The sequence below is a fragment of the Plasmodium brasilianum genome, chromosome 1, assembly GCF_023973825.1.
Source record: "Plasmodium brasilianum strain Bolivian I chromosome 1, whole genome shotgun sequence".
Taxonomy (NCBI): domain Eukaryota; phylum Apicomplexa; class Aconoidasida; order Haemosporida; family Plasmodiidae; genus Plasmodium; species Plasmodium brasilianum.
This window is the reverse complement of record NC_090114.1, coordinates 1,386,919-1,411,270: the sequence shown is the minus strand read 5'-3', so window position 1 is coordinate 1,411,270 and position 24,352 is coordinate 1,386,919. Positions and strand designations below refer to the sequence as shown.

The following is a 24,352-nucleotide window of genomic DNA, read 5'->3' as shown; positions in this document are numbered from 1 at the left end:
TCAAAAAAGTTTTAACTTAATATTTTCAAAAACAAAAAGATATATTATCAACTTATTATAATATTTTCGATGTATTAGATATATAAGTAAATCATGCAGAATAGATTTATATATAACAATTACGCAAGCTAACAGATAAACGAATGAATGTAATATAAGCACTTGATTTCATTTTATATCTTTATGAGCTCTAAAATTGATTACGTTCTATTAATAATTATTACTATAACTTATAACTAATATATATAGATATAAATTATAAAAACTCATAAGCATATATTTAATAATTATATTCTAAATTTATATAAAACATATTTGGTTACGTTTAGTAATATTTATATTTTTCTAAAATAATTTTTAATGTTATAATTATTTAAAATATTCAAATCTACATAATTGATTATTAATATTAATTCGAATGAAATAATCATCTTTAAATAATTTCTACTTTTTCTCGAAATGTTTAATTTTTTCCAGATAAACTTATATAACATAAAAGTACGATATATATAAATATATATATATTGATATTTTTTTTTAATTCTAGGTAAAATATCACATATAATACTCATATCTCTTGAACTGTCTTTCATTAATAATTGATCATGCTTTTTCTAATCAATACTGTTATAAATTTTACCTAATTATAGATATATCACTTTTTTTATTTCAGAATATACTTTAATAATAAACAATAGTACACTACATATATTTTCAAACAAAATTTTATTGAACTATAGTTTTATTAATTAACCATTTTACATCAATATTTAGTATAAAGCTACAAATTCTTTTCAACTATTCTATTACTAGCAATTTCACCACAAATCTACATTCTTTAATTTATCATGAAAATATCTTAATTTTATATTTTCATTTATTGTTTTTTTACATTAACCTTTTTCTTATTTTACCATAGAATATTTTAATATGAATTATTTTTTAATTAATCTACCATATTCAAAACGTATTTAAAGCATTCATATAGTATACTTGTTTATATATATTTAACTAATATAAAGGTAACGAAAAAAAAAATAATAATAAATAAAATTATATTAATTAATGCTCCCATTATAAAACGTATAATTCAATAAATATATAGAAATATATATATAACAAACATAAATAAAATTACCAATTTTATTAATTAAATATTTATCCCTTTTTTTATATATAAATGCTAATAAGAAAATTCACGCAAAAATAACTAAAAACGAAATAAAATTGATATTGTATGTTACATTAAATAGTGCAACCTACTATCAACCAAAAGGTGCAATGTATAATAATACATAATTATTATAATACTTATAATTCAATAAGAGTATATATTATGATAAAATTATTAAAATAAATGAAAATCTTTTTATCTTTCATCTTATTCTATTTAAAATGTTATAAATATTCTGTTCCTTTTTGTAACTTATAAAAAAATTTCATTATCGATTAAATAAATTATTTTGTAATAAAAAAGCAATAAGAAAGCAAAATAAATAAAAATCAGATATCATATACATTATCTGAAATTACATATTTGATCTAGTTAATTAAGTTCCCTTGGTTTTATTTTTTTTAAATTTAATCTTACCTCTTATAAAGCAAATTTATTTTTTAAGTAATAAAAAAATGTATTATAATAAAATTGATTCAACTCATAATTCATTAGTTCTTTATATATAAAAAAAAAAAATTATAAAAAAAAGGAAACATATATATCAGTATAATTACATTTATTCACATCGTTTTTTAAATCGAAAAAGAAGACACGTTTATTCTTAATTAAAAAGACTAATCATACATTTATGAATTATTTCATAAAACAGTATATAATATTAAAATAAGAGGATAAAGTGTCTAGCACATTTTTTTCACAATTACAAATATAAATTGGCACATATATTAATAAATTTATATAAACAGTGCTTTTGTATATTTGTATCAAGTTACATATATTTTTCAAAAAAATATTGTTATACTCGGAAATATATATATAAAATAAAATATATCATTAAACGGAGAAAATATTTTAAAATAAAATGTGAATTAAATTAAATCATTTAAATTTACAATCAAATTAGATGCGAATCTTTTTACTGTTGGGGACCAAAAAAACCCGTCGCCTGCAGGTCTAATAATTATACCTCTGAAATTATAGGTATGTTTGTTATTTCTGTATATCAATTAGAAAATTAGGTATTTTAATCGTTATAAAATACTATTTTACACAAATAAGATTATTCCGTATAACTCAATTTACTTTTTAAATGTAATAACTTTTTATATTTTAAAGTTTTTCTTAAGATATAAAAAAGCCTTACCAAAACTATAGCCCATAATATATATAATGTTCCAAAATATTTGAATACTTCTTTAGAAGATATACTGCTCAGTGCATCATAAAATAATGTTATTAACGAAGCAAATGCTACTCCAGCTACTATGTGGAAGACAAATAAGGCAAAAAATGCCTCATTTTTGCGTCGTATACATTTTTTTATAAACTTAAAATCAGAATTCTTACTATACCTAACTATATTATTATAATATATTTTGTCTAACATTCTTTTCCTAGAATAGGAATTTAACGTATTGTATTCAGAAGATTTACTTTTCCCTGATTCTTTATAACCTCCTGAATTATTTGATATACATTTTTATGGAAGTTTATTTTTTCCTTTGTATACTCTTCTATTCTTAGATATATATTTCTTTTTGTATTCTCCATTATTTGGAATATATTATTTTTTCCATATGATATTTGAATACTTTTCCATTTTAAGCTTTCCTAGTAAGCGAAAAGTTCTTGTACATAATTTTTCATCAATAATGTTCTTCTTATCCAAATATTTGCAAAAGATAGACTAAAATAATAAAAGAAATATTCACGATTTAAAAAAATAAATAAATCCATGATAATAGAAATATAAATAGAAATAAAAAAAACACAAAATTTAATTATAAAAATAACCTTAATTAAAATATATCATACCACATCACTATTAAGAAGACATATCCCTGTTAAAAAGATAAATATCGAAGCTTTAATATAAAAAAATAGCTTAAATTTCTTTTTCATAGTGTAGATTTTTAATATTATGTCATCGTAATAACAAATTATTGATAATAAATATTCCTTCGTTAACACGGGACACTATATTTTTTTTTTATAAAGAATTAATATGTGTATAATACATATAATACATTTACATCATGCAAAATATAAGGGAACTCTAAAATTTTATTATTTTATTTTGACCTTAATATTATTCACAAAAAATCAACATTAATTTAATAATATAATTTTAATTTATTAATAATTATTTAAAATATCTATTTTTGTTATATAATGTAGTAAAATAACTAAATAATTATTTTATTAATCCTTTTCAAAATAAAAAAAAAAAAAATTATGATTACTTAAAACTTGAAAACATACATTTTATATAAAATATATACTATAAAATGTAGGTAATACATTGTTCTGTATATTAAGAGAATAAATGATCATTTAAATCGTATTTCATATTGTTAAGAATTATTTTTTGATACATTATATTTTGGAACAAATGGTTATTATTTTTAAAAAGTATTAATTATCCTAATAATATAATAATAGTAATAATAAACGAAAAAAGAAATATTTTTACAAATGTTGCATTATTTTAATTTTAAAACTTGTACTTCTTATGATTTATTTTATAATTAAAAAATCAAAATTATATGATACTCAATTACTAAAAAAATATATATTATAATAACAAATAAAAAAAATAGAGTTATCATAGTTCTTTCATAACTTTTAACAATTATTATTTACAGTTCATTTAAATTTATTTCATTACTTTTAAATGAAATTTTTTATATTTTGTTAAATTTATATATATATATTTTTTTTATAAAATGAAAATAGAAAAAATAATAATAAAATTAATAAAAAAGAGGAAAAGAAAAAAGAAGAATAAAATTGATATAAAAATATTTCATACAATAGAATAAAGTCACGGATTTTTGAAATAAAATATATTTACAATATAAATATTGTATACCTGGTTTTACATATGTACATAATAAATAGAAAGAATAATAAAATATGATTTTGTAAAATATATGATATACTAATTTTACTACTGATTAGTTCTGAACAAAGAAACTATTTTTTTTTTTATTCTTTTACAAATTTATTATATTAGTATCCTTTTTTAGAGATTTAACTTAATGAACTTAAAATAATATTTTGATGAAAACACCTTAAAATGTGAAAGTTAACTCTATTAACACATATATTTTTCCTATATATTAAAACAGATAAAAAATAAGAAATTAGAAAAATATAATGTAAGTATCATATTAATCAAATCATCTAGTATGGAACTATTTTTTTTTCTCTTAAGTTATTACTCTCCTAAAGAAAAAGTTAAGAAATAAAAAAAAAAAAAATGTACAAAAAGTAACATTATTGTTTATATATTGATTCAATATCAATATCAGTTTGATATTTATAAAATAATTTATTTAGTGTCTTTTAGGTTTTCGTAGATTTTCTGAATGTCAATATTTTATTAAGTTAATACTCTTATATACAGTAAATATAGGCCATTTAAAATTTTATAACAATCTATATATAAATTATAAAAAATAAATGCACTATATTATTATTAACTCCTGAAAAATATTTCCTTATAAATGCAGCACTTTTCTTTTAGAAATATTTATTTTTTGTAAATATGGTTTTTGAGTTTTTTTTTAAAAAAAAAATAAATATTGACCTAAATTATTTATTTTTTTTTGTATGTTAAGAAACAATATTCATATGGATTTATTGCCTAGTAACATATTCACTTTTATATTTATCAATTTTATGTATAATAAGATAATTTTATTTTTGAATGTATACATAACTCGATAATGCTTACCTGTTTTTACAATTGTATCTTTTATATATTTAATAAATAATATGATTAATATTAATAAAAAAAAATAAAACAAGTTAAATATAAAATAATATTCAATTCCAGTATTCAGAATATATGTTATATATATATATTATCTCTACAATAAATATCTAAAAAGAAAAAAAATATATTGAAATGTATATTTAATTTATATGGATTATTAAATAATATTTCCTCATTTCAATATAATTTACTTAGTGAAATTTACGTTTTAGATATATTTTTTAAAATGAAAATGTTTGAAATATTTTCCTTTTTTATAATTTAACGCATAAATTATAAGTTTTATTATTTCTAAAAACTCCTAATAATTCACTTAATATATAATGTCTTCCCCTCTATGTTGAAAAATATGAATGATTATATAACATTCATGTAAAGAGATATGAAATACAAAAATGCAAGTTGTTTGACACACAATTGCAGATTTTTAAATATTAATGTTACTAATGAAGCACTTATGATTAAGAGCTAAGTTCATTCTTTCTTAAAATATTTTAATGAAATATACTAATGTACGAATTCTCGATATAAATAAGTTTCTAAAAAATCCTCATTATATGTTTCTTATCACCAAAATAATTGTATTGTGGTATTGCTGCATATGAATTTGTCTTTGTATTTCCAATAATTACATTAAAACTTTTTACTGCATTTTATTTACTGCTTTTTCTCCTTAACACTAGATATTCTTTCAGTTAAAAATGTAATTTCAGTAATGCAAATATTTTAATTAACTACGATATAGCATTACTATTGTAATAGAGCTCTATTTACAAATTTGTAATTTTTTAAATATAATGTACGTCATATAGAATTTTTTGTTTTATTCATTCAAAAAAAAAAATATTTTGAAGCGTCTAGATAAACAAAACGAAAAAATACCCTTAAAAGGTTCTTTAAATAATAAAACATTTCTTGTTAACAGCAGGTTTTATATAATATACATTACTGTATAATAAATTATTTATATATTTTCAACAGTATATGTAATTGTTTATATAATATGGAGTGGTTAACAAGTTAAATGAATGAAATTTTATAAAAATACAAAAAAGAATATTTAGAACATATTTTATCAGTGATAACATTATAAAAATAAAATTAATTGAATTAATACTATTATAAGTTAACTATAAAAGGCTAACATAAAAAGACACTAGTAAACAAGTTCAACTAGCTGAACAAAATAAGAATATGAAATTAAAGCATAATTATATAACTAAGATTTATATTCTAGAATGAAGAAATGGAGAATAAATAAAAATACGTTAATATCAATTATATCTCCAATATTAAATTTATCAGTCAAGATAAGCATAGTTAATGTAGAAGATATTATATGAAATGGATTTATATAATATATATAAGAGCAATTCAATAGATTTTTAAATGCTCAACTCTGTCACTAGTTATAGTACAAAAATAGAATTTCATTAAATCCACTAAACACTGCTAATAATAATATTGTCTATATTAACTAAGAATTAATAAATAAATAATTAAATTTATGCTAATATAAATAAATTGTCAAAATATGTGATAATTTAGCTTAAAATTTGAAACAGCTACTATAAATCAATCGAGTTTGACATTAAATAAACTGTACATATAAAGATAATATAAAAACAAATAGTGTTGTATAACATTAATTATTACTTAAGAACTATATTATATATTAAAATAATTTGGATAAATATAATTTATTGCTTTATTAGTGAAAATAACTATGAAAATAAGTTCTTTTTATAATATGATACGACTATATATTTGTTGGTATATATAATAGAATATTATTAAAATTAAGACATAGTTGTAATCAAAATAATTCTTTTTTATTTTATTTGTTCTATGTATTATTTTTAAGAATGTTTACACTATATTATTATGTTAATAGTTATGAACTCTAGTTTGAATAACATGAAAAATAAATTTAAATACGTATGTGACATTTTATAATAATATATATCACAATTTTTACATGGTGTTTTTGTACATATTCAATAAAAAATATTTATAAATTTTTTTTTAAACAACAACATTCTTTTATGTACATTTATACTTACATATTTTTTCTATTTTATTATGTAATACTTTTTATGCTTATAACATTTCTATAGATTTATAATATGATAATATTTTAAATAAATATATATCTATATTTATATTAAATCCTATCTTTTAAATAAAAAGGTAAATACTATTTTCATAATATTACGAAGGAAACTTCAATAATTTATATGAATTGTTATTAATTTTGTATTACATTTGAGTAAAAAGAAAAATAATATATAAATTAAAGTTTTACACAAAAATATTGATTATATATTAAAAATTATAATAAAAAATACATTCACAAAGAAAAAAAATATATTTTAATATAATCTAAAAAAAAAAAAAAAATATTTTTTTCATAAATATTTTATATATAAATTTACATAGGTTTTTCCAAATTCTTTCCAATATTTCCGAAAAAAATATTTTGCTTTTTTCAAACGCATATTAAGCCTCAGTAATATCTTCATTATATATGTTAATTTTACTTATATAATATATTCAAGTACATGAATATAAGTAAAGTATATTTTAAAACACGATAAATTAATTTTATTTATAATCCACTATATATTTTTATTAAGTAACATTTTTAAAAAAATTAAATGGAATAATATATAAAAGATTAAAATAAAATTTGAAGAACAACAAAAACAAAAACAATTTTATATAAATAAATTAAAGCATAAGAAAAAAAAAATTAAAATATAATTATTAAATATAAATGATTTATCAAAAATAAATGTAATAACTCAATTTTATATAAGTAATTAGTTGAAAAAATTTATTATTTGTATAAGATTTTTTAAGTTTTTGGCCATTTTCTATCTCATATGTACTTGTTTCAGAAGAAACATTAAAATAAGTTAAGATATACGTATATTATAATATAATAACCTATATCTTTGATTACAAGATTAAATTGTTCTGCGTTTTCATTTAGTAGTTCACATCTTAAAGTCATTATAAATAATTAATGATCTTTTTTATTTTGATTATCAATTAAATATATATTAGTATTAAAAACATATTTCCTTATAATTAAATACAGAAACAACACAAAATATATATAATGTATATTTAATCTACTTGTTAGATTATATTTATTAAATATTACAAAAAAATAATTAAAAATATTCAATATTTTTTGTTGTCTATTTTAATGCATGATTCATTTTACTTTAATAATTATGTAATTTACTTAATTTCGCAGTTATAATTTATCTTATATTTTTTTCAACTATTTTCTATGAATAAGCTTGTTAAAATTATATCTTAATATTTTTTCATATTTTGAATAAATATCCAAACATTTTTTCTTTAATAAATACAACTAAAAATACTTTTAATTAATTAAACGTTTCTCCAAATAAAACAAAACATATATAAAAGTACTAATAGTCACATATAATAAAAAATAGATGTATAATAAAATATATTATATTAAGAATATTTAATGAAATAGTATATGCTGTAAATAAGGAATTTCTAGGTAATAAATGTAAATATAATATTAAGTGCCAACAGCGTATTTCAATAATAAGAATATTCCACAAGTACAGCAACAATTCTGAATAATTTATATATTATTAGTTCTCATTCGTCCATACAATGTAGTAATTAATAAAAAGTTTTAACAAAAAAATAACACTATAATGGTTCATATCTGTAATAAATAAAAAAAAATAAAAAATAGAAACATACTATCAGTTTTAATAACGATTTGTTTTATAGATCATTTATTCTAAGAAAAACGTAAGAACCAAAAAATTTATTCTACATAAATATAGAAAATAATATCTATATATATATATGTGTTGTATTAACAAAAAAGAAAAAACGGCTACACATATTTTAAAAAACATTTTACAAATTAACTATTATATTACATGTTGATATAACTTATATGTATTGTTCTATGGTATATATTTTGGCTTTTTCTTTATAAAGAATATATTATTTTTACATAATAACATATGCATAACTGTGAATTAATATTAAAATATAGTTAGGATATATCACCAATTGTAATATATTTATTTAGAGAAAAAAAAGATAAGGAACGTAAAAAATAAATATTAATGTATTCGATTAATTTATAGTTCATATATAAATTCTTATGTAAATGAAATTTTATAATTTATTTATATTAAAATAAATTGATTTAAAATTTCTCTATTGGTAAATAAATATAACTAAATTAGTATTTTTCTTTTAGAATGCTATATACAACGATCTAGAGTATTCTTGTTAATATACCATGGATAATTGTTTTTCCGAGGTAAGTATTAATGTTTTTTAATACTCATAAATTTATGCATAATTTATTTATGATAAAAAAGCTATGATAAAATTAACTCAAAAACTAATGCATAAATAAATAATTATAATTCTTTTGAATACAGAATTATAATTCCTATGGTACACAGACATTCATGATCTCTCGACTCTCAGAGTTTAAAAATATTGAAAATGAAATAAAACAAAAAACTAGTTCCTTAATTAATGAGAAAGATAAAGATACATTTAGGAATGGATGCTTCTATTTGGCTGATTATCTAATTAAGAACAAAAATCCACCACAACTTTATAAAGATCTTAAAAGAACATGGAAAGGAACACTAAACTATAAGTTAAATAATTACTATAAAAATCTAGTTAAACATGGAGGATGCCCTTTAATTTTAGAGGAAGATGATAGAAAAATTTTAGAATTAAAATATGAAGAAATAGATTTTTGTGAAAAGAAAAAGAGAGATCTTGTTGAAATAAAAGCGTTAAGTACAAACCAAAAAAATCATGATACATACATAATTAAGTGTAACGCATATAATGAGTGGATTGGACAGATGAAGAAGCATTTTGAAGAAAAGGAAAGCCTTTTTAGAACATGCTACGGAACAAAAAACAAAAAAAAAAAAAAAAAAGAAATTTCAGAATTTACATGCGACTTAAGGAATAAAGAAACTTTTAAAACTCTAACTGAATGTTCATCCTTGCGTACATTTTCACCTCCTCAACCTTTATATGAAAAAAAAGTAACTTTACCAAGTCAAGGTCAAGAAACACCTAAAACTCCATATACAGGAAAAGCTTCACCAGAAAAAGACGGAGATAAAAAAATATCTCAAGATACACAAGAAACTCAACAGGAACTTCAGTCCACACCTCCACAAGAATTTCCTTCAAACGTTCAAACATCAACATCTGAAACTCCAAATACGGGAAGTGAAACTAGTTCTACAGGGGATATGCAAGTTAAATCATCACAACATTCTACACATTTTGAAGCTCCACCTCCAGAAGCACCAACATTTTATAAACCACCTGTTCCAGATTCTCAAGCCTCAGAAACACACATTGATGCTGACATTGTTCGGTCACCTGGAGTGTCAAGGAATGATTCTCTTCCTTCTGTTTTACCTACGCCCTCTAAAATACTAGGTATCATTAACAATAGTTATACTATTTCTGAAATAACTACAATATATAATATATATTTTTAAAAAAATATTACAGGTCCAGCAAAAAATCCACATAACAACAGCATATCATTAATACTAACAAGCATTCTAGTTATCATTATATTTACCATTTTCATCAAAGTATAATAAATTTATAGTATTAACTAATATTATAAACTTTTCATAACGTAATAATGTAATTTACGTAAATGTTTTTTTTATGCTGTAGTATGCTTTAATAGGAAGGTTAAAAAAAAAAAAAAAGATAAAAAGAAGACAAATAAAATTTCTAAGAATACTGATACCTTCACTTTATGACAAAAAAAGTAAATATTTAACTTACGATCATCCAGAATATCCAATATGTGATGCGGAACAAATCATAAAAAAATTAAAAATACATGAACATAATATGATAAAAAATATAAAGTCGTCAAAGCAAAAAAATGATAGATTTAAAACCATTATAGAAGTACATATGGAAGTACTCGAAGAATTCAGAAATGAAGAATGGGAACACAAAAAAGGAGAGTTTTTAGAGTTATGCCTAGAAATGTTTGCAGAAGAGGAATATAGAACATATCCTAATTTGACTAATGAAGGATTTATAATGGAAAATACTAAATGTATTAATGACAATGAAAAACACAAAATGCTATGGAATAAATGGATAAGAGAACATAGTAATATTTCTGAAAAATTGAAAAAAACTGATTGGTTTAATTATTTGAAAAATGAATGGAAAAAAGAAAAGGCTTTCATAAAAAATAGTGAAGAATTAAAAGTGAATTTTTCAAATAAAATTCAAAAAGATTCATTTTCAGACGGAGAAAAGGATTTATGGAGAGAATGGATATCAAAAAAGCATATGATTATAGAACAATACTTGGAACAGGAATGGCACGAAGAAATTACACAAGAATTGCTCAATACGATAGATGAGCATGTAAATGAAGAAATTAAAAATAATACTTTACTACTAAATACAGAAGAATTACAGAAGGAAAGTTATGAAGAATTATATAATTATCTAAAAAAAAAATTAATTGCTAAACTGTGCATACTAGTATTTATGATGGTATTAGAAGATTGTCAAAAAGAAAATCTAATAGAAAATGAGGAATTACATTTGGATCGTTCCATAAATGACTGGAAAACAGGAGCAAATTCAGAGATAAAATCAGATGTTACAAAAAAAATAACTGACGTTAATGATGTTACTTTAGAAAATAGAGAAAATAGGCAAAATCCTGCTCATATAGGGGAGAAAAGCTTTAGACAAGAAATAGAAGACTGGGTAAGAGAAGATGATACACTGGAAAATTCCATATATAATGAAAATATTGAAGAATAATCCTATTGAATTGTAGATAAATACATATTATAAATTCATAATATACATCCAGAATATATTAGAACAATATTTATATAATATCAGATGACGCCTATGAAATACATATAATAAATTACGTGAAATCCTAAAGGGTCAATGAAAAAAAGTACTTAAACAAATGGGTACGATAGAAGAGAAAAACATATGTGAAATATAATTTTTTTAACACAGGTATTTTATATATGTTCAGATTATATATACTTATTTTTATTTATGTAATAATATCTATTGCAAAGTTATATTAATACTTAATTCAATATAATTACCAAAATGTTAATAAATATATATATATAAGTTAATATTAATATTTTCCAAAAATATTAAAGGTGCAAGTAAAAATTAAGATTTTGAAAAATAAATAATAGCAAAAAAAAATAATTTTGAAATATGGCTTTTGTATTAATATGCTATTTTTACATAAATTTATATGATTATATTTTATTCAATTCCTGCTTAATATACAGTTTTTTCACATTTCAAAAGGTGCATATTTTTTTCCATCATATATTTTTTTATGTGACCGCTTCGAGCTTTAATTAATAAAACAAATTTGATATAAAAACAAAAACACCTTAAAACATATGAAAACATAATCAAATTACATACATAATTTATATTATTAAATATACTAGAAAGAAAACATACCATATACATAACAAAACACTATTAGTCTATTGTGAGTTAATGGATATTCTCAGAATAATGGTGTTCAGTTATTATATATATATAACACTCAACGTTTATATATATCATTTCCTTTCTTATTATTTATTTAACTTTTCTTAAAGTGGAAAAATCATATTTAAAAACTCTATTTCATAATAAAGAATTTAATTTTCTCCATAAATTATAAGGTATTATATGTCAAACTTGTACACATATACATTGATAACATTAAAGTATTTTAATTTTCGTTTATATAAATATTATTAAGATATATTTAATAAATCAGTCATATTATTAAAATAGTTAAAAAGTGATGATAATGAAAATATAATGAATATATAATATTATATCTTAACGTCCATTTAACATTTTCCAAAAAGATATATACAAATAAATAAAAAAAATTTCTCGAAGTTTTTCCCATATTCTTTAATTTTAATATTAAAATTTAATAATAATTTTATGAAATCAAAGAAATAAAAGTTAAAATTGAATAAGTTCATAAATTAAACAGTATTAAATTGATAAGATTCAACGTTTTCTTAAAACCACAAGGAAATGAAAGAAAATATATTTATTTTATAGAAATTATAAAAAATATAATATATCTTCTAATTTTTTTCTTTCAACTTAACATATAATTTCATTCATATGATATTATATTAATATAAAATTTTCAGTAACTATATTTTTACGTTTTAAAGAAAGTTTATAAATTTTGACTTTCATCTTCTTTTTTTTTTTCTTTACTTTTTTGTAATTATAGAATAACCTTTTTAATTCTTCATCTTAGTTAATAAGATTATTTTGAGTTATAGTTTTTTTTCATTATTTTTTTATTATATCTATATATATATTGGTATTTATAAAATTATATTAAACTGCTTATACGAAAATATAAAATCCATTTTGATATGTATTAATTTTTTCCTGTTACTTTATACCATAAACATACGTAGATTACAAGTTTTTATTTAATTCATTCTATTATACAAATACAATAGCACTATTTTTTTTATATTTTTGATAATATAATTATTGTAGTAGTAATATTAATAATTAAAATCACTAAAATTCTTTTTTTCTCATTTATCAGAATTATCGCGAGATGATAATGAAATTATATATATGTATGCTTCCTAATATAATATTCTTATAATACATAAAACAAATATATTATTATATATTAATAATATTTATTTAGAAAATAACTACCTTTAATTATTAATATCAATACTACCCGTGTTTCTTGGAATATCAATAAAATCAATAGAATTTAGGTACTATCACTTTATATTACAAGTAATAAAAAGAATATTCTTTTATAATGTATTAGCTTAACATGTATAAGAAGCTTTTAAATAAATATTTTTACTCATTATCAAATCAGATAAACAATACATACATATTTAATTAGTATAAAGTATGAATTACAAAACCAATATATATCTGTGTTCTCTTTTATATTATATTCATTCAATACCAATACATTTTTTAATTTACCTCTAATTTCTTAAAATTTTTTCCAGTATATTAAATATATATTAAATACTAATGATTACAAAAAAATATTAGCATACAAAAAACTATAAATTTAATTATGAGTTAATATGAAAGCCATTATATTAAAACCTATATATATTGAAATATTTGTTTCATTTTGACAAATTGTCTATTTTACGAAAAGAAACGGATTTGAAAAATTAAAAAAAGATGTATTAAAAATATAAATAAAAAAATTTTATAAAATACGAAAATAATTACATTATTAGTGTTAAGAAACATAAGGTAATAAATAAGAACTTAGGGATGACCATAGTAAAATAACTTTATAAAACATTTATCTTAACAATTATAATAATTATGTTACTATGTTATCTTCCACATTTTTCGTAAAGAAAGAACAAATCATTGCATGGATATATTAATAATAAAAATGTTCTTTTTTTTTCTTAATATTCCTCTAAGTTATTTTAAAATTTATTTTTATAAGTGGTTAATATAATAATGCAATTCAAATATAAATGTACTTTATGATTTAAATATAATATTAAATATATATAAACATAAGTTATTTTGCAAAAATATAATTGACAAAAAAAAAGGAGAAATAATTTATTATTATTTTTCGAGTTTTTTGAATCATAAGAAATGAGGTAATATAAATAATATAACGTAGAATAGTGTTAAATAAAAAAAAGAAGTAAAATAAACAAAATTTAAGAAAATTCTGATAATGATTTAAACAATTATTTTATTAAGTATGGAACGTAAAATATAAATCATAAATATATTTTCTAACAGTATGCATGTCATATAAATTATTATGATAAATTTCAGCTGATATATTAATCTATATTCTTATTAAACTACAAGTATATATAATCTCAATAATATATATAATTAAAGGATATAGGAAAATTATTAAATTATTTTTATTTTACTATTAATTTATAATTATAATAAATTTACAATATAATAATATATTATTTGATTATATATATTCACATTTCTATTATAAATATTTATTCTTTGATATGTTAAATGTTATAAAATACAGCTAAAAATTTAATATGCCTATATAATTATATTATAAAATTAATGGATTATTTTATAATTATTCAACATATTTTATCAATTGAAAAATTCACTAGTCATTAAAAGTATTTTTTTTGAAGATTTATAATTTAACCAAAGATCATTTATTGTCATACATTATATTTACGTTTTAGATAAATTTATATTTTATTCTTTTAAATACTAATTTCAGTAATAATTATAATGTTGATTTATTTGACGAATATATATATTATTATTGCTTATTATAAATAGAAATTCAATTTATATGAAATGAATTATTTTAATTCTAAAAAAAATAATAATAAAATAAAAGAAAATATTTTAAGTCCTTTGAATAGTTATTGTTAATCTATTTGTAGTATGTTAGATGACCAAAAAGGATTCCTAAATATATATTCCAATATAATAGGCAATTTACATGAAAATTAACGGAATATAATTTAATTTTTTGAGTAACATATTAGTACAATTTTATAAGCCACATATTAATAAACAAATAAGTATGCGTATATTTATGTATAATTTTTTTTAGATACAAACACGAGACCATGCTTTTCAAATTATTATATTTTAAATTAAACGCGTTTATTTTATGCTGTACTAACTATGCTACCTTATATTAACAAAAATAAAAAAAAAAGGAAACATTTCTAAAGAGTTTATTTTTAAATTATATATATGAATAAAAATATATATATCATATATTAGCATAATATGATCATTATTTAACTTATATAAATATTAACATGTTATCAATTTAAGTTTTGTTATTATTTTCTCTTGTAAACAATATCATCAGTAAGTGCAGAAGAAAATGTAGTATTTAACTTTATGTTATAATAATTATATATATCATATAATTTCAATAATTTATTCATATAGAAATATATAAAAATCTAATTAATATAGATATGATTTTGCTTATTTATATATTATTATCATTTTTTTTTATTTTTAGAAAAACGATGGGGAATTATAATTTACCTGTAAAAATGAATTTGATACAGTTATCAAAGATACAAAATATAATATGGGAGGAGACCTTACAGAAAAACCTGCAAAAAAATATATGAATTTAAGCAGTGATGATTTTATTGAACCATGTGAAAAGAATAGTAGATATTTAATTGAAATAAAGCAGAATTATATTTCTGATAGTCTTAGACGTTGTAAATACTTTAATTTGCGGATAAATGTAGAAGAAAAATATAGAAAGAATCTTAGTTGGTTTAATATGTACAACAAAATTTCGCTAGAATTGGGTAATATATGCTTACAAGAATTCAAAAAAAAATGATTCTGAAATTTTAGATAATCTTAAAGAACTATATAAATATTATGATAATTTTAGAATATTTAAATGTCAAGAGAATGACTCTAGTGATAGAAGCTGTGAAAATGTCAGAAAAATTTATAATATTCATGTTAAAAATTATAAGAAATATCAAGGAAATAGTGAAAGTCCTTTTTGTGAAAAGTTAATCATTTTTAAGGATGCATATGATAATAAAATGCGAGACCTAATACCTTGTTCTGGTTTACCACATATTTTATCACCTATGCAAGTATACTATGTTTTTGTTGCCAGTTTAACAACAGCTACCATATTATTAGCATCTTTCACTATATTTTTTGTTTATAAGGTTAATAAAAAATATTCTTAGTGTAAATATTCTACCACAATGCATATGTTCATCATCACAAATAAATATCTTCACAGAACAATTATATTGCTAAGTATATATATTTTTTTTTTCTTTTTTCATGTATTTCACACCAATGAAATCTCGGTTACATACTCATTTACAAAAAATACAAATAAATTAACTTGACATTAAAAAAGAAACAATAGAATCCTTACAAAACATCTATGGAGTAGTAAATAGAAATAATAAAGGAAGTTTACATAATATAGGTTATCAACCTCAAGTAGATCCTTGATACAAAATTTACAGTTTATATGATTTTCTATAGAAATCCTAATACTCAGCTACAAGAAAGATACGAGTGAAAATTTATTTAAATGTATGATTAACTAAAAATAAAAAAATGAATGATTATTTATTAAATTTATAATAATAATGATATAAAAATTATTCAGAGAAAAGATTAACTTAAATATAGGATCAAATTAAGAATTAGCAGCAGAAACATACCCGTATACATTACATTCTTGTTAGAATGAAAAAAAAAACAATTTTAAAAAATAAATATATAATATAAGATAAAAAATCAAACTTTGAATTCCCTATAAATTAGTATGTAGTAATATTTATTACATATGAATTAAAAAAGGAACAAGTAAAAAAATAAGAAGCATTAAAAACAACAATAATATTAGTATAGAATGTATAAAAAAAAAAATTTGAAATAAAAAGGCTATGCAAAAAATCAAAAATTTATATTTTTTCTCTATAAAAATTGGTATTTCAAATTTTTACTATTATTTATTCTCTTAAATTTATATATAATTTAAACTATAATCCAACACAATGAAATTTCAACAATGTTGTCTCCATGCGGTAGTTATTATATTTAGAATTTCATTCAGGATATTTTTACTTGACTATAAGATACAGATATTATACTGTTCCTAGATTTTAAATGGAAATATTTATTTCCATTAGATAATAATTCTTAATATGTTCTTTTCAATCTCTAAATTTTTTTTTTCTTTTTTAATACCTTTATATATGTATAACATTCATGAAGGTAATTACATAGATATATTGTAAATAAAGAACATATATAAAATTACATTATAATTATATATTTTTCACTGAATTAAATTATGGTATTAACAACTAGTATTTATATTTTTATATTTTACTTTTATGTTCATTGTGCATAAAGTAAAAATAAGACAGATATACCCATAAATATAGTTTCATGTAACATGGTAATATTCAAATAATTAGATAAATCGAAGGGGAAATTCTTTTATTCAGGATTTTTATGGAATTTATCTATTATATACAATATATAAGTTACTATGTGTATATTCTAATACAAATGAAATTTTCTTAAATGCAAGCTCCTGTTTTTCATCTTATAAAATTTTCAGGTGCCACTCCAATTTGTGAATTTGTTATTTTAAAATATTCACTCATTTTAATAACTCCATATAATTATGTATAATCTTCAATTTTATAATATATCTAAATTTTAGTTATTAATATATATATAAGTTTTTTCGTAACATAATTAATATCATTTTCAAAATAATACAACAAAAAATAGTATTAGAGAAATTATTTCACATTATTGATATACTGTCTTGTTATCATGAAAAGGATAAATACAAAGGTTTTATAATGATTAGATATTCATTTTTATTATTCATATCAATTTATAGTAGTCATAAATTAATATACAAAAAGAGCGATATGTTTATGATACATAGTTCTAATAAATATAAAGACACTACTTAATTTTTAATTTTTTTTTTTTTAGTGTTTGTCCTTAATTTTATCATATTATATATATATATATATATACATATTTAATCTCATATATAGTTTACATTACAAACTTTATTGAAAAAATAAATACAAGATAGGAAGTTAAATATACAGAAATAAAAAAGAAACAATAAATGTTCTACTATGATATATATTTTTTCCCATTGAAAATGGTTATATACAAGGATCTTAAACACCCACAATATTTCTAGTTAAAAATGTGGTATATAAAATGTAATTGTCTTTTTTATAAACAATCATATTTATTTATAATATTTTTAAATGTAAAAATATATATATATATATATATATATATATATGCGTGTGTGTTTAATCATAGTATAATTATTTCTTAAATATTCTATATATAAAATTAAATAATTTAATAGCGCATTGTGATATTTAATATTAATTAAAAAACAAAATACATATAGAAAATATTTCTATTACTTTCTTTTTTAAAATATATATTCATATAATTTTATAAAATCGAATTAAAAGAACATTTTATTTGAGAAAAATATTAAGTGTATGTAAAACTTATATGCATAAAGAACTTATAATAATCAAAAATAATAGTGAACTATAAATAATTCATTCTAAGAAATAATCATTTTTAGTTACATACTTATATTTTCGTATTTAAAACATTCAAACTTTTAAACATGTATTAAAAAAGCTTTTGTACTAAATGTGCATTATAATACTTTGATCATAATATAATATAAAATAAAAAGTAACTAAATTTGATTTTTACAAAAAAAAAAAAAATAAAATATATACTTTTTGCTTTATAAAATATAAAAAAGACATTTAAAATTAATTTAAACAAAAAAATACATTCTTTTTAATTGGGTCACGAAATAATCATTTTGGACTAAATAAACTCAAAAGAAACAAAAACACATTATTCTCACTATTTATGATTAACAACATGAAATTTCCTATTTAATTAAAAAAAATATACTAAATACATATTTTTATATGTATTCCATGGAACGTAAATTCGTTACATAAATAAATAATCTTATTTACACACATATATATTATACCGAAATATACAGCAAAAACAAATACTTAAAGTACAGATTAAAAAAATGAAATATTAAAAATCACTAAGAATTAAAAAGAAATATTTTTTTATTTTATATCAAAATAGTTATGTATATGCATATAGTATTACAAAAATTAACTGTATGATCATTTCTTATATATATATTATTTTTAATGATATTACATATCTTCTTATTCCATATTAAATACTTTTTGCATGAAAGGAGTTAACAATATTATAATAAATTTTAGGACTATTTGCAATTTATTTTTTCACGTTTTTCAATTTTTTTAGAAGCATAAATAATAGCTAATACAATTAAGATACCCAAAAATATTAAAACCCCTAAAATAATAAGTCCTATATAATCATTTATTGTACTTCCAGTAGTTCCTTTGATAGAATTATATATTATTATAATTAATAATCCTATGAAAAAAACTATAAAGGGTGGTCTAATTAGTAAATATATCTTTTCATCTATGGTTTTCCTTACAGTCTTTTCATTATTTTTTTTGTTACACTTTATTTTATCTATGGAATCTAATTGATTAAATTTTTGTTTTTCAAAAAATGTATCTATTCCATTAGATAAAGAAGATTCTTTTTTCTTATCTAATTCATTACCTTCCCCTGTTTTTAATAAAATTCCTTTTATTTTTTCTCCTTCTGTTATAGGACATTTGTCATTTTTATACTTATATTCGCGTTGATCTATTAATTTAGTGCTATTTTCGTCAACAGATGTAACTCTAGTCGATTTTGAATCCAATGAACTCTCTGATAGTAGTCTATTAGTTGTTAAAGCTGAATGTTCGTATATATTATACTTCATGAACATCGATTTACCACAGTTATACTAAAAACAAAAGGTAAACATTTATTATTTACAAGTATATATATTTCTATACTAAGAAAAAATTATTCAAAAAAATTAAACTTAGAAACAATAGAAAAAATAAGAAATATTATAATAATTCTACATTATTGTTATAATGGCATATCCATATACAAAGTTCAAATACAAAGATTTTAATAAAAAAGAGGAGCTTAAAATTCTCTTTCATTGTATAGATCTCTAATAATATTATATAATATCTAATAAAAATATTAATTATATTTTAAATCCCTAAAATGTTAAAATAAACTTTTTATTTATTTTTGATATTTTTATATTATTTTAAAAGTAATAAAATGAATTAATTCGGACATAATTCTTACTAAATTTTACAAATTAAAAATAACTTTAAAATTGATTTAATATAATTTCTATATAATGTTATTGTATAAAAGAAAAACATATAATAAAATAAAATAATGCAAAAAAAAACAATATTAGATAATATTAAATAAAAACGAAAATTATTCAATCAGTGATAAAAATATTTTATTTATTTAAAATACAGTATAATATGCAGAAATCGTATACTTATATTTATGCATAAAATAATTATCAATATTTACATTAATATCATGTAGAAAATTTAATTTTATACAGTTTTATTGGAGAGTTTCTTCTAAAAGTTAAATAATATTAATTATTCTTTCAATAAAAGCAATAGAAAAGATATATAAATTTATGAGAAATATTTTTGATTATATAAAATATTCATTAGTATCTGTCTAAAGAAATACGTTCATTTATAAACTGTTATATAATAATAAAATAAAATATATATTTATGAAACAATCTATGAATTTACGTATAAATTTAAAAGAAATCTACTAATTGATTTATATTTTTGTATAACAATTTTACAATATTATATTTTGTATATAAATTGGAATACAGCTGGTTGTTATTTAATAAAATGTTTAGAAATACTTAATTTTCATATTTCCTATTACTTCTAAATTTGTATATAAATATATATTGACATATATATTAGTATAATAATAAAAAAGAAGGTAACAAAGAAATTATTATAAAAACATTGAATACAATAATATAATTTCAGAAATATGGACATCTATATATTATTACAAATAAAAATAACAAAAAGAATATATATATAAGATATATAAAAGGATAATAATTTTTTTTTTTTGAATATTAAAAATTTACTAATTCTTAATACGATATAATTTTCATAAAAATTCTAAATTATTCTTTTGTTTTAATGAGTACCATTAAAAACATATTTTTAAGATCAAATAGAAAAAATTATTATTTTCACATAATATAAATATGTCCTATAAAGAGAAAATTATAATATATCTTATTAATTTTACTCTTATTATAATTACAATAGAGGTGATAATAATTACAAACACATTATATTCAAGAAAATATTATTACTGAACAAAAAAAAAAAAAAAAAATTATTATGATTTTATTTCAATATGTTAAAAATAGATATAATATTTATCATTTAATTATATTATATGTAGATATTGTAGTATTAATAAAAATAAAACTTTAGTATATTTTATGCGATTTTATGATCTTAAAAACATTTCTTTTAAATAACTATACAAAGTTTTTAATATAAAGGATGTTGTAACACCTAAAAATTGGTAAAAGAAGAAGCTTCTAATATGTATGTTAACAAATAAATTACAAAAATATATAAAATCAATATAATACATTAAAATTAATAAGTCAATATCTTTACATTCTCAATCATTGTATTCCATATAAATTTTTTTTAAACCTTTTTTTTTTTTTACCTTTATTTTATAAAAATATTTAATGGTTTATTTTTTTAATTATATCAAGTATAAAAATAGAATTTATTTTTTGTCATCAATTTATGTTATCATAAATATCCAAATATATTTTTATAAAATTAAATCAAAATTATGTATGTATAATGAAAACATAATATATATAAGAATCCCGTTGATTATTGGTACAATTTTATAAAGTGCAAAATTAATAATCTTCCACTAAAAAGTTCTACTAAAAATAAAACAACATAAATAAATTTTTAATATTTCATAGAAATAACATGAACCTTAAATCTTAAAATATTTAATTTGTTTTTTATTAAATTTATAAAACATAAAAGTTTTATATTATTAAATATATATATATTAATGCTTTTTGATTTTTTCTAGGTATAATATTACACATAATACTAATTTATATTGAATATGTATTCTATAATAATTGATTATACTTTTTCTAATCAATAATACTATTAATGGCATATAATTATTGGTTATATAACTTTCTTTACTTCAGTATATTTTTTTAAAATAAACGGTAACTTACTATATATATTGTCACACAATATTTTAATTTCCTACTGTTTTATTAACTAGCCTTTTTCCATTGATATTTACTATAAACCTATTACTTCTTTTGAACTATGCTATTATTGTTAATAGACTGACAAAATTATATCACCATAAACATATATATTTAATTAATCACGAAAATAAGTGAAATTTCTATTTTCGTGATATATTTTTTAACAGTAACACTTTTTTTATTTCATTATAGCACATTATTAATGATAATTTTTTTTAATTAAACATCTACGCTAAAAACTTAATAAATCCATCCACATAGTATACAAGCTTATATACATTTAACTAATACAAGGATAACGAGAAAAAAAAAAGAATAAATAAATAATGTTAAATTAATTAATGCACTTATTATAAAATGTATAATTCCATAAATATGCAGGACATAACATAGAACAAACATAAATAAAATAACCAATTTTATTAACTAGATATTTATTCCTTTCCTTACACATAAATGTTAGTAATGGTAACGGTACAAAAACAGCTAAAAAACAAAAATGAAACTAATATTTCATATTATATTCTATAGTGGAACCCGCTATTAACAAGAAACGATGATTACACAATAAGAATATATAATAGTACTTATAATACAACATGAGCATTTACGAGAATAAAATTATTAAAATAAACAAAAAAGGCTTCTTATAATTTATCTTCTACTATTTGAAATGTCATAAAGGTTGCATAACTTGTTGTGCCTTACACGAAATTTTTATTATAGATTAAACAAATTATTTTATAATAATAAAAAGAGAAAGACGTAAAATATATAAAAAATATTTTATATATTAACTCAAGATATTTATATGATTTAATTCAGTAAGTTTCATTCGCTTTCTTTTTTTTATATTTATACTTAGAACTTATAAAATAAGTTTATCTTTTAAGTAAAAAAAAAAAAATGTATAGTTAAAAGATAGATTCAACTAATAATTTATTTATTATTTATATACAAAAAAAAAAAAAAAGTTTACATGTATATATTTATATACATATATAAAACAATAATAGTATACTTATTCACTTCCTTTCTTCATACTCAGAAGACACTTATATTATTAATTAAAAAGACTAATCATACATTTATTAATTACTCCAGAATATAATAATTAAGACTAAAGCAAGATAAAAACGAGTTCAGTATATTTTTTTTTTACATTTACGAATATTAATTGGAACATAAATCTATAAAATTATATAAACTGTGCTTTTATATATTTGTATCAAGCTATATTTATTTTTTTAAAAAATTCTGTTATATACAGAAATATACATAAAAATCGCAATTTTGCGTTAAGGCACGAAAATATATGAAAATAAAATGCGAATAGAATTAAAACGTTCACATTTACAAAAAAATTAAAATTGTAACTTTTCATTGTTACGTATCATAAATCCCTGTCACCTGCAGGTTTACCTATTAAATCTTTGAAATTAAAGATATGTTTTTTATTTATTTATAT

The 24,352-nt window shown here is 18.7% G+C and overlaps 3 protein-coding genes and 1 pseudogene across 4 annotated transcripts; 2 read left to right on the top strand and 2 right to left on the bottom strand.

Moving 5' to 3' along the window:
* Positions 1-2,237: 2,237 nt before the first annotated feature.
* Positions 2,238-3,079, bottom strand: MKS88_000586 (annotated as a pseudogene). Its single transcript has 3 exons — positions 2,993-3,079; positions 2,813-2,864; positions 2,241-2,635 (listed from the first exon to the last, which is right to left on the bottom strand). Coding segments are annotated over exons 1-3 (534 nt in total).
* Positions 3,080-9,270: 6,191 nt separating this feature from the next.
* Positions 9,271-11,828, top strand: MKS88_000585 (uncharacterized protein; the record flags this gene model as incomplete). The annotated part of the gene is made up of 4 exons (XM_067217016.1): positions 9,271-9,291; positions 9,416-10,454; positions 10,530-10,615; positions 10,704-11,828. The coding sequence occupies 4 exons, from the start codon at positions 9,271-9,273 to the stop codon at positions 11,826-11,828; spliced, it is 2,271 nt and encodes a 756-aa protein (XP_067075820.1).
* A 4,315-nt stretch (positions 11,829-16,143) lies between these two features.
* On the top strand, positions 16,144-16,777 carry MKS88_000584 (uncharacterized protein; the record flags this gene model as incomplete). The annotated part of the gene is made up of 2 exons (XM_067217005.1): positions 16,144-16,375; positions 16,425-16,777. 2 exons carry the CDS (start codon positions 16,144-16,146, stop codon positions 16,775-16,777), a joined length of 585 nt encoding a protein of 194 aa, XP_067075819.1.
* Positions 16,778-19,881: 3,104 nt separating this feature from the next.
* Positions 19,882-20,695, bottom strand: MKS88_000583 (uncharacterized protein; the record flags this gene model as incomplete). The annotated part of the gene is made up of 2 exons (XM_067216995.1): positions 19,882-20,487; positions 20,612-20,695. 2 exons carry the CDS (start codon positions 20,693-20,695, stop codon positions 19,882-19,884), a joined length of 690 nt encoding a protein of 229 aa, XP_067075818.1.
* Positions 20,696-24,352: the final 3,657 nt, after the last annotated feature.